At 39.0% G+C, this 13099-nt stretch overlaps 1 protein-coding gene across 3 annotated transcripts in view; it reads left to right on the top strand.

Moving 5' to 3' along the window:
* The window catches only part of LOC130192874 (protocadherin-9), a 194287-nt gene that overhangs the window by 131235 nt on the left and 49953 nt on the right, over positions 1-13099 (top strand). For 2 of the 3 annotated variants that reach the window (XM_056413053.1, XM_056413052.1), the window contains one exon: positions 4993-5194. In XM_056413053.1, the coding sequence (XP_056269028.1) occupies positions 4993-5194 (202 nt within the window). The remainder of the gene's footprint in view (positions 1-4992; positions 5195-13099) is intronic. The other variant, XM_056413054.1, reaches the window with a different exon arrangement.

Genomic DNA, 13099 nt, shown 5'->3' with positions numbered 1-13099 from the left:
CAACATGATGGACTGTGTTGATAATCACATGCTAAGCAAGTGTTATGGAAATGACAAACGCAAAGCACACTGCGGTTGGACATTACACACACACCCACGCACACGCTACAGCATATGTCCACTCTTCCAAGCTTGCAATTTGGGAAGTGGGTCAGATGTGACTTAGATTTATGAATGTTTGTGTTTGTCTTTGTGTTTGCGTTTTTGTGTATATTTGTGCTGAACCAAAGAGCGAGGCAGTGACTGATCGAGCTTCATTGTGGATGTGGTGGCAGAATGCAGATGTTTCTCTGAACTGCCTCGCTATGATTTAATGATGAAACGCAGAAGGCAACTGACTTAGACTCTGGAGAGGCAGCAGGAGCAGACTGCGTCAATATTAGAGGCAGAATCAAAGACGGCGGAGATTGTGATATATTTGTCACTTTTTATTTGAGCAATGCTCACAGAAACAAGTTTGGGAACTCTTTTTATCTCTGCGTCTTTCATCTTTTGTAAGCAGCCTGAAAAGCTTGTTTTTGACTGTGTTTATGTCGTGAAAATAGAGCCCTGGCTGACTGAGATTGTGATGCACTTTATCCCAAAGGAAATCCGGATGTTATGTTGACAGGAGGCAGTGTCTATCATCTGCTAATGTTTCACTTGATTTGATGTTTTTTGGAATGTTACAGCTTGTCAGGGTTGTGGAGGAAGACTGCGGGGAATAGAGTATGACACCAAAAACATGACAAAAGATCAAGAACATGGTATAGATTATTTTATTTACGGGTTAAAAGCATAAATCAAGATGCATTGTCAATTTTTTGTTTCACCAAGTGTTGAAGTAAAGTAATAGTAGTGAAAAGGTTTAAGATGGAGAGGGGATGGCAAAGAAAAAAAGAAAAAAATCAATCAGCATTCATGTTTGTGGCCTTTTATGGATTGAAAAAGAAATGGAAATAAAATGTATTTTCCAAAGTGGCCAGCAGATGGCACAGCACCTTTGGTCTCCAAGGGGAAGAGAACGAGTGAAAGAGAGGAGGGCATAGAGAGAAAAGGGTAGAGATATTTTTTGTGAGTTTGGTTTTCCTGGTTGACTGATCTCCCTCAGTGGTCTGATTGTGAGAGCGGACTCGTGGGAAGTGTTCTCTCACCGCAGGTGTCAGACTGCTGTTAGATAAGATTATTTGTGGGAGTGACAGGGTTGCATTATTGTGTGTGTGTGTGTGTGTGTGTGTGTGTGTGTGTGTGCGTGTGTGTGTACGCGTGCATGTCTGCTCAGCGCGTGCTTCTGCTCATTAAATGTCTGCCTGATAGAAATGTAGTGTTGTATTGACTTCATGTGGAAAACAATAGACCACAGAAGTTGTTTTTGACTTGCACACTGTGCTCCATATGGCCACACTCAGGAGGAGAAAGAGAAGGAGAGAGAGAGGAAGCGAGTGCTCGTGAGCCCTTTTCCTATTTGTTTTCTGTCACACAAATATAAAGTTCTCTCGGTTTTGTCTTCTGTGGGATTGAGTCTTTCCTGCGCAGTGATTCAGTATAGTTCACCCACTGATTGTGATTTTCAGCAGAGGTGTTGACATGAAAGCGCATCAGTAACACTGAAGTCGAAAGTGACTGATGTAAAAAAAAAGATTATATCTTGCCTGGTATATATTATATGTCACTTACTGCTTGATGTAAATATTAGTTTTACCATTTGGTAAAGGTATGTTCTCTGTTGGAACCAAATTGCCATTCTCTCCTGTCCCTCCTTTTATTTAGGTTGCTTCATACTGTATCCTAAAGACCCGAGGGCAGACGTCATTCTTCATAATTTGCAAACTTGCTGGAATTTAAAACGTACTGTCATTTTGCTTAGTGTTTGTTTAAAACATACTGTCATTTTGCTTAGTGTGTGTTTAAGTGTGTTTGGTCAGGCAAATTATAAAAACAAGCGGATAATAAGGGTTAGCAGGCGTGATAAGCCATAATATCTTGTAAACTGGCAGCAGGGATAGTTTAAGCCGGTGTTATGCTCATGTTACTAGTGGCTGTCAGCAAGAGAGGAATTCAAATGTCTTCAAACATGCTTGAACCCACAAATAACCTCATGTGCAAACACAAACAGACAACCCAGTGAGAAGGACCACCTTTTTACAGAATGTTGGCTTGTACACAATATGCATACAGTATATTCTTACGTTAAAGTCTCCTGCTTTGCTCAAACAATAAATAAAACCTGACAGGGCATTGAACAAGATTGCATTTAAAAGGTCCCACCAGTCCAGCAGTGTGTGACCGCAGACTACGAAACCATTAACCCAATCGATAAAAGGCCATTTTTCCCCCTGTGCTAAAAATCTAAATCAAAGGAAATTACTTACAATGTTATTACTGCTTCAATTATTGCCTGCACATGTCACGTATATGAGATATTTTGTAAAATTGTATTTGTCATTGTGATGAATTGAGAATTAACATTGCTGTTCCTTCCACGTGGCTTTAATCAACAGCACTCATTTCCCCACCGTCACACCGTCTTCTGCATTTCCTTTTGTGTTCACTCACTCCATGTATAAATCAGAGTCTCCCCATACATTGTCTTCATACTGATGGGCATGTACTACAGATACTGTCATGTACTGATCATGAACCTTTTTAGGAAAGCTTTAGAAAAGCCCGTAAATTGTACATCACCCCCATTCCAACACCTCACCCAGTTTTAAGACATGTCTATACTGTAATACTCTTTGATCTGCAGTTTTAGCACATTTCTTTAATGATTTAATCCATTAATCCAGGTTTGCTGTTTAGATATACACTATGAATAGTACTTTCATGGAAACATATATAGTTGCCTCCTTAAATCTGGAAAGCGGTGGTCAAAATGATGCCAGTATGAGTATAGCTAGCTTGACACTTCCAGGGCAGCCAACAAATAGATGGCTCCCTTGCCCAAGGCCAACTTCTTTGGCATCAGCAGGAAGAAAAACACATGAAGCCACTGTTACTTAACTACAGATACACCAATCATGTCAAATCTTTAAGGCGTGCTTTACCCTCCGGCTTTCCAGGGTTCATTGTATGGATGCAATGTTTTGAAACTCCACACCCATAGCATGACTCACCTTATGTGAAAATGAGAACTCTATCTCCTAATCAGTATACTGTAGCTGCCACGGAAACAAACAACAGAGAGAGGCCCTGTTAGAGAGTTCTCCCCATTATGTCATCTTCATTTCGAAATGCCACATCTGATCACCTGCCTCTTTATAATCGCTACGGGTGACATTTATCCAGAATCCTACTGTTTTACAAGACCTTTACATTTAATTGCACTTGATTCTGCAATTTCAGTTGTCCTTACAAACCGCAAATGTGAAGCATTGCTCAAATCCTGATTTAGATTTTTGAGAATATATACTTGATTTTGGATGGTGTTATTTCTGATAGTACTTTCCTGGATGTACATATTCAACTGTCCAATAGTTTGTATCTATAAATCTTATTTTTACTGTTGATGACAACCATTTTTTGTTTAAAAATGCATCGAAATAGCGAAATATATAATTAAATACACGTGGCCTGTCATAAGCGACACCCATGCAGTACACATAGCTGTCATAGCCCCAGATTTCATAAACCATTATTTCTTGTCATCTCAATTGATTGTCCCTTTTGTCATCTGAGTATCATCAATGTCATTGCAACACCCCTGGGCATAAGGCTTGACACCGTTGTTATAGCAGACAGATTTAGGAGAGTTTGAGTTGCAGATTAAGAGCTCTTTCTGTCGATCTGTCGATTACCCGTCTATCCATCCCTCTATCTGTCTTTGTCCATATTATTTTTCTACCCACAGACTCCTAGGTCTGCCTGCAAGACCCCAACCCCCGTCTCCCTCACCACCACATTTATTTTTCATTCTTCTTTCCCTCTTTTTGGTTAATTGAATGTTCCATTTTTTTGGAGCAGTTCTAAAATATATAATGAGGTCATTTGCATTAGACTGCAGATTGGGTGACCTTTGCTTTTGCCAATAATTACTGTAAAACCCGTCTCTGTCTGTCATCACCAAGGATGTGGCAGGGACCTCTCTGTGCTCACGAAAGGTTAGCTGGAGGCTTGTGTCTGGACTTGTGAAAAAGCCTGAGGAAAATTTCATTAGAGCAATGGGAAAAGACACTCGGAATTAACAATTGGAAATTCAATCAGAATGGCTTTAAGGAGGGTGTTTGCGCATATAAGTGTATGTGTGTCAATGCGTGTGCGTGTTAGCATGCGTATCTCCAACAGGAGAGCTACACGACTTGTATCAGGAACACGTTTGGGTTGAGAAATGCCTCTCGTCAGTGAGAACGCGGAATGTGGGAAGAAGGACACCCTGGGGGCGACTTCTGTGAACCCTACAGGCCACTTTGACTCTGCCAACACGCAGACAAACTGACAACTCAAATTAAACCTTCGGGCCGTAGATGCCCCTGAAGCAGTCCTCACGAACATGATAATATGCTTCCACCTATATCTAGAAATTTCCCAGCCTTGATTAATTATCCCTGACATTAATTACACTATGCATTACCCATGCATTAATAAAAAAGGCTCACCAATTTGTACTTTCCACCGTGCTCAATTTCTTAAGCAGTGCATGATGTTAAATGTGCATGCTGTTATTGGTTGTCATTGTGCAGTGAAACGTGACTGTTTTAACATGTGCCTCCCCTTCCCATCAATAACGCGGCCCACGTCAAAATAGACATTTTATTTCGCAATTATTCTCGATCTTCTGAAATGGGAAATTAACCCTTCGATTCATCAGTGCCTTCCTGACTTGTAAATGTTTAATACATTTTACATCGCTCAGACAATCCCTTACGGCTGCTTATTTCACACTGCAGTACTGATCAGTGTGTCAAGCATGAGCTTGCTCAGCTCAGTGTCAAATCATAGTGTTAGAGGGATAAAATTGAGGGGGCAGAGCAGAGCACTAACGTCAGAGGCTCTGTTTTGTGCTCTTGGTTCTAGTCGCAGCGGCGCGTCACGTTTCACCTGCCGGATGGCTCTCAGGAGAGCTGCAGTGACAGCGGTCTGGGGGACCACGAGCCTGTAGGCAGTGGCTCCCTCCTCACACAACCTCTCCCTCTGGTGCAGGCGCAGGACGACTTCCACGAGCAGGCCTCCCCCGATAAGAGGACCGAAGCTGACGGCAACTCCGATCCCAACTCTGGTGAGTTGTAATGACGTCCAATGGCAGACTACCGTTGCTTTTAAATATGAACGCATGGTCGGATTCTAAGTGTTTTTATCTCTGTCGCTCTTATTCTCTCTTTTGCAACATGTGTGAGATTAAAGCGCCATTGTAGGCATTTTCAAAAGCTGCAACAATGTTCAGTGAGTGGACATTGTAAGCATCGTGATGGTGTCTTTTCTTTCAAATACAATGACTTTGACTCAATTTTCGGCTTATTGTACGAAGGCGAAATCTGAAAATCATTTGTCTTGATGCGTGGGGGTTGAAACAAAGACACTGTGATTGAGGCCACATTTACACATAGCCGGATATTTACAGAAACGAATATTTCTGCCCCTCCATTTTCAAAAATAACGTTGTACACACAAGGTCGTTTTCAAAAAAGTTTCTGTTTATATGAACCCGCATAAATACGCCCCCGGGCGCCATCATAACTATGCCAAACCTGTAGTCGGCAGTGTAACGAGAAGGACAAAGACATGCAAACCAATCAGAATTCTCAAAACCAACAGCAACTACGAAAAACACGATCAACTTCCTTTTCCTTTAGAGAGTAAATATGGCGCGAGGTTCTTTTGTATGGACAGACAGCGAAGTGGAGCTGCTGCTTCGAGTCGCCTTCGATTATAAGGCAAATAAAGCACTCGATAATGTGGATTGGGAATCATGCCAAACTAAATATAGGGATATGTTGGCATTGTTCTTAGAACAGTACCCGTCCGAGACCTCCGAGGAGTATCCTCCTGTCAAGGAGGAAATAACTCGGGTGCACCGAAGCAAACTAACTGTAAACAGGACGCTCACATGACGTGAAGCATTTTTAGTCGCATACTGTGACGTTTGACAACCTAAAACTCCGTTTGACCTAGTTCACACGCAAACACAAAAACGGAGTTTTCAGAAATCTCCACTTTGGCCGGAGTTTTTAGAAATGATCGTTTTCCGTGATAAAACCTCCGTTTTTGTGTAAATGAAAGGCCAAAACGCATGAAAATATATGCGTTTTCCCATCGTGTAAACAGGGTCTTAGTCATTCCCAGAAGAAAAATCTGAAACTCCTTGAGCTGAGATGATAAATAGTCATGAAAAACAACATCGGTCTCAATAAAGAACTTATCGTACCAAAAATCATTTAATTTGAAGTCATTTGATTGCCCAAGTAGCTTTCTAGTGGTTACACGAGCAGGTCATTCATTTCTGAGTTAATCATCTAGACTTGTTCATTCCTCCCAGGAGCAAACCTGGGTCTCCCATAGGCTCCTTACCTATTTGTGAAACTCATTTGATTTATTTAGAGATGATTTCCCAGTTGGAAGTTTCGGTGCTCAGCTGAAGATGTTAACTTTCCACTATTTCTAGGGAATGTACATCTCCGACCCAGTTTTCTCATTTTATCATTAAGAGGTGAAGCGTGCGCAAAGATGAAGCGCATTGCCCCAAGGTCGATGCCAGCTTGCTTGGTGAGGGTGGAGCAGCCAGCAACACATATATACAAGTGCTGTGAGTGAACTGTGCGTTCGTATGATTTCATACATATTCTAAGTTAACAGATGTACTCGCAGTTGGCAGGCAGATGTACTTTGTGAAGCCCACTGACTCCCTGTCTTCACAAATGAATGGAGCTGCACATGGCCCGACCATGTGCACTTGCAGTACAGCTAACTGACAAACAATGCATAGGCTGCCTCATCTGCATGCTCTTCTGTATATATTTGTAAATGTGTCACACAAAAAATTAGAATAGGTAATATGTCAAAAAAGGAAACTTAACAATATTTGCTATCCGCAACATCAATATCTGCTATCTTGCAATTTTTTTTTTCATAAAGTAGTAAATTACTATTGAATCCCAGTAAAAAAAATGACAGGAACAAGGTGATAGTGAAAGTCTGTGAGGACTTTTTCGTTAGCTCAGGCTTTTGTTTCTTGAAGTCCTGTTGGGTCTCACACGGACACTAAACGGGGCCTTGTATCAGACGCATGAGGCGTAACACAGCGTCAGTATTTGAAGTACCGGGAATGAGCTGGCCGTCTTGGTGGTGTTACATGATGTTTCCATTAAAATCAGCCACTAAGTATGATTTGTAGATGAACATAATTTTCAGGAGACATACAGTAGTTCATAATGTAATACAATTTCAAGTGAACAGACAGGCGAATGAAGCCAACAATAATTAATATTGTTATAATGTATGAAAGCCATAATTAAAGTATCTGCACTCATCATCCAGTGATCTTGATGTGAGCACTGCATGTTATGGTATGTCAGACATTTCTGCAATGTTTTTAATTGAGGGAAATTAAAAACACAAAGACCGATACTGTAAATGTGATTGGTGATACATTGCACGCACAAATGTATCAGAGTCACTACAAACACCAGATTACTGAAATGATATACTATATATTGTACACATAGACATAGATTTGTACAGACATTCAATGGCAGTTCTCTAAAGCTGCGACCAGTGTACAGCACTATCAAGTGTGGAGCAATTTTTAAAAAACACAAAAAAAACATAACGACTGATTCACATCACTGTTTCAACATGAGGCATCTTTTGGGTTTCCTGATGCAATAGCATTCTATTGTGTTGATGTTGTTGATCTGTCCATAAACTATTAACGATGACAACAGTGGTCTTTGATCATTGACCTGCTGCTTGGCATTATACTGACGTTGTTTGTATGAGGGATGTCTTACCTGCTCTCAAATATGTGTACTTAGTGGTCCCAGGTTAACTAGTTCTGAGTAAGTCTCTGTCAGACTTGAAAAGCCCCTCTGACTGCACGGTTTGACTCTGAGTGTGTTGACAGAAGCAAACAGTATCTGGAAGATATTTGACACTGTTATGTTCCAAGTTGACGTGTAAAGTATCTTCTAACACAGGGTAGTGTTCTGGGTTTCAACAAATAATGTCAGTATTGCTGACATATTTAAACTGTTCAAAAGACCCTTTTAAATGAATCAAAATAGTTTTGATTCATTAAATTATTCTACTTCTGTAGTCCTCAATTTTTGTGCAAAATATTGAAAAAAGAGGGAGCCAGTTTAAAGTAACTTGCTGTAACGTGAGATGGGGACGATCATTAGATAGCAAATGTTGTAAATGTATATAATATCTTCACAATTGTAATTAAGAGACAACCAAACATGATTTCTTATCTAAAATAAATGAATAAATACTTGTATTTATTTTAGATTTTATTAAATAAACTATTTGTGTACAGTATAGACCCATGTTTTTGGTAATGTCAATTAAGTGATGATTATGACAACTGCATTAATCTTTAACAATGTGTGCTTCACAACAATTAATACATTATTAATGAGTCAAATTAATGTTAACTCTTAGTTTTCTGCACAGCATCTGCACACTAAAACTGATTAGATTACAAAGTAACACACCGACAAGTCAAACAGTCTCCCTGGGTTTACAGTCTGCATGTTGTGGTGGAATTATTGTCCCCTTTACCTTGTGAGAAATCAAAAGTACTTTAAGCACAATTCCTGAGCCTTCTCTCAAGACCGTCAGAAGTTACTGCTGCCGTTCTTGTTCAAACCTCCATTCTTATACACGTTTCAGAGACGCCCAGAGTTACAAGAAACATCTGTGTTACATCTTCAGGAGCAGAGAGAGATCAAAGACACCAAGACTCATCTTAGTCTTCACCCCTCCTCACATTATGATATTTCTTTGTGAAAAGAGAAACCAAGTTGAAAGTAATATATAAGCGAGTAGTATGTGTGTAACTGTGTTGAGAGAGGAAAGAACTCACAGAGCCCTGTTTTCCAAAAAATATTGATTTCAAAGTGTTTTAAGAGCATTTTACAAAAAAGCTCTTAAAGTTGAACACACAATTCCCAAAACATCACTTAGAAGCAAGTGCACATGCGAAACTGTCAAGAGCTTCTTAACATTCACTTTCCAAGGTTCTGAAGAGGAAGATGGGTTAATTTAAAGTAACTTGCTGTACTAAATTCCAGATGAACCATGTTAGATTTACAAAAAAATGGCATACAATACAAACCACAAATTAAACCAAAGGAGTTGATATTATGTATTTGTAATAGCATCAGGAAAAATCGGGCTACACTTACAGTCAGCAGTGACAGAGTCAATGTGGTCTATCTTCAGAGATTTAGCTGCTGCTTTTGCCGTGAAAAGGTGCAACATTTGAAATTCGGAGCAAAAAACGGCATCTTCAGCAGAGAATGCTCTCCCTCTGTGTGTGTTGTAATCCAAGCTTATTCTTTTTGTTACTAACTGGTTTGGTTGCACATGCATTTTCGCGTATGCAAAGGGGAAAAAAGGTGTTGAGTCACTGGAAACCCTTTTGTTTTGTCAATAATATAATCCATGTATTAATCTTGTCAGAGAAAAATTCTAAACAAAAGCCTTATATGTTCACTACTACAGGAACATAACATAATCAAATGTCAATTTCTGGAGTTAACACTGTTAGATCTGTCTGTACTGTTGTCATTGTTCACCAAACCGGCACTATCCAGGAAATGACCTCAGACATTCCCAGGAAGATCCCAGTTCGCCACTGGGTTCGGCACCCTGCATTGACACAAGAAAAGATGATCAAAGTCTCAGAAGATGTGTTGCAGTTTTTGGTCGTGTTACAGTTGTTCCTGTAAGTTGATAACAAAGAGTCTTTACTTCCTTTACTTTTTGGAAATATCCTGCAAAGGTATATAGATCTGCAAGACAGTTTAGGATCAATTCCGTCTTAAAGTCTTTTCAGATAACAGACCAACGGAGCATCTCTAAAATTTATATTTCATCTGTACGTTTGCTCGTACTTCTGCTTCTGTCTGTCTGAGTTTGTACACAAACATATTGACTTGAAATTGAATTTTCTATTCGTATTTAGTTGCCTTATTAAAAGTAAAATCAAAAACTGTAAGGAGGAAAGTAATTGTCATTTGCTGAATATTGTTGACAGCTTTTCACAGAAATAACTAAATCAAATAAACAACTGAGTCACGTAGTCACCAAATGAATGCATGTTCTGGATGAAATATAATTCTGTCATCAGTAACATTTCAGATTAAATAATATATTACAATTGATGACTGGGCTGTTGAGGTCTGTCACATTGGTTGTGCATGGATAGAAGTCCCTAGACTACAAATAAGCTGCAATAATACATGACAACAGAGTGCCCAGAATAAACGAAGAGGAGAGTGGGGTGAGACAGGGAAGTCATGCTTATTTATAAAACATTTAAAACCACCATTATTGACTAAAGTGTTATATGAATGATTTAAAAAGCATGGCAGACAAGAAACACAGGGCAGTTAGATAAAAAGCTCACTTGCACAATGACGCATACGCAAACACACATACACAAGGAAAGGCAAGGGCAAATATAAATGGACTGTGGGATTAAAGTTGAATGAGTCGTTGGAGTGTGTGAATCTGTTGTAATGAGAGAGGTTGTTCTTCTTATCAAGCAACATCCTGTAAGCTTCAAATCTAGATGATGAAACAACTAAGAGCCCCATGTCTGATGACCTGAGAGTTATACAGGTAAAATGGGATGAAAAGAAACTAAATACTATCACATATCAGACTCATAAACAACATAGTCATAAAATCATTTCTGAATTTTACCAGGAGAATTTTCCCCGGAGACAAAATAAGTGAAGAGGTCACACTGTAATGCCAATTAGGCTGCATATAAATTATTTTAAATCAGGAGTATTTTTCTCAACAAAAAATTAATAAATGATGCATTCTTTTCTAAGTGAGCATGATTTTACTCTTACTGTTTACAGCAAAAACTTGCAATGAGAAAAACCAAGAAAGCTAGAAAGCAATAATAAAAGTAAACCATAATTACCTAAATAGTTTCCAGGCTTTGCATTTGAAAGTTACATTTTGTAAAAGTTTATAATTATTGTAGAAAAACGGTTCATGACTCCTTATCCAAAGAATTATATTTGCGCTCCTTCCTAACATAAAGTCATTAATTTGGTAGAATGCTCTTTATGTATACAAACAAGGTCAATAAGTCCAACAGTTGTAGTTGCTGACTTCATAACTTTTAAAGTATACCATCAAATATTGTGCGGGCAGTTCATAAAACCTTTGTGCACAACACATTTGTTAAAGATTGTTGTGCTATAATTGAATGGGTCTTTGAGCAGTGTGGTGAAAGTTCAGCCTTTTTATTGTATACACACAGCAAAGTCTCTGCTTTCCACCATCTAAACAGTGAGTGTTCCATGCCGAGGGCTGTGATGGACAACTACCAATCAGCCAGATCACACCGCGCAAATATGTTGCATTGCAGAGGATTTTTAAATTAAAAGGTCCACTATGAACATTTCTTTTAATATTTCCCCCCAAAATGTTAGATATACAGTATGTTTTACTATCCAACCTGACAAAGATTTAATAAGTAAAACATTTGAACATAACTGAATATTCTGACTTCTTGCCCATAATAATCCTTGTAGCTACATGTTTAAATAATAGTTCTGATGGCATACTATCCTACTCCTATCACCCCTCACTAAACTGATCAGTTCACAATTATAGTTTATTTTCCAATTACTTTAAATATAAATATTTAAATCAAATGTCAGTGAAAAACAAATGATTTAGTCTGAGAAAATACCAAAGACAATTGGATCATGAATAGCAGCAATATAATTGGTTATGTATCAGGAGAAGTGGTGTGATTAACAGACATATTCACAATCCAATAAAAACACAGTGTAGAATAATAAATGCCTTTATGATAAACTCTCGGAAGCGGAGAAGCCAATGTCAGCAATTATTGTATATCTTACATGGAAATAATGCTAGCTGTTTTACCTACCAGGGAAAATGATCCTCCTACCTATTCATAAGTAAATCATATTTAAGGTGATTCAGAGGTGACTTAGCACACTGCACATGTGCACCTCATGTTGTTTGCATATACACAAGGGAAATTGCTATTTTTTCTTTTCTTTTCAGTTTCTGTGTTTTATTATAATGTTCTACCCAAACACAGAAGGTTATTATGGCTTACCATAAAGTATTTGCATGTATCGTATGCATTATATATAATATATTACTGTAGCTACTGTAAATGCACCCGTAGCTCCTTTTTGCATGCCTGCGTCTTTCTGCATTTATTCTACGAGTTGGCACATTTGTATGTACTCTGCTTCATCCCCCAGTATGTACCGCTTTTTTTCTTGCAACATTTTTCATCATCCTGACATATCAGAATGACTGTCTTCTAATTTTTTCTTTAAATTACATCTGTATTTCAGGCAACCTCATCTTGTCATCCATATTACATTACATTACATGTTATTTAGCTGACTGTTTTATCCAAAGCAAACTACATTCCTGTTACATTCATACACTGTAGACGCAGCTACAGGGAGCAATTCAGGGTTAAGTCTCTTGCTCAAGGACACATCGACGAGGCCACCTCCAGCCCCCTGATTGAAAGACGGACCTGCTAACCACTGACCCATAGTCGCCCATATGAGAACTGTTCTCTCCAGAAAACTGAATTGGTCACATGCTAAAATAGCACATGTCAACATTAGTTCACACTCTTATTACTGCCGGTTTGGAATTTAACATTTTGTGCAAAATTGCAGTCGATAAATTCCACAGCTCCTCTCGAGTGGTTCCATCCAGTTCTCTGTTGCAGGGTTCGGGCAGGTAGTCAAGCACTAGTTGAACTGTATCTGTTTGAAGATGAGTGATGTTAACAGGAACACGGTTCACCAAAATGGTTGGGTGCACTATTTATGCTTAGGAACATGACCAACTGACAGGAACAGAGGAGGAGGCACATTGGGAGAAGGGGTGAGTGGACAAGGTGCTTGTTGAAATAGCTCAATGTGACTGTGTGAGG

This window comes from Pseudoliparis swirei, chromosome 4 (assembly GCF_029220125.1).
Source record: "Pseudoliparis swirei isolate HS2019 ecotype Mariana Trench chromosome 4, NWPU_hadal_v1, whole genome shotgun sequence".
NCBI classification, from domain to species: Eukaryota; Metazoa; Chordata; class Actinopteri; order Perciformes; family Liparidae; genus Pseudoliparis; species Pseudoliparis swirei.
This window is presented reverse-complemented; position numbering and strand designations above follow the sequence as displayed.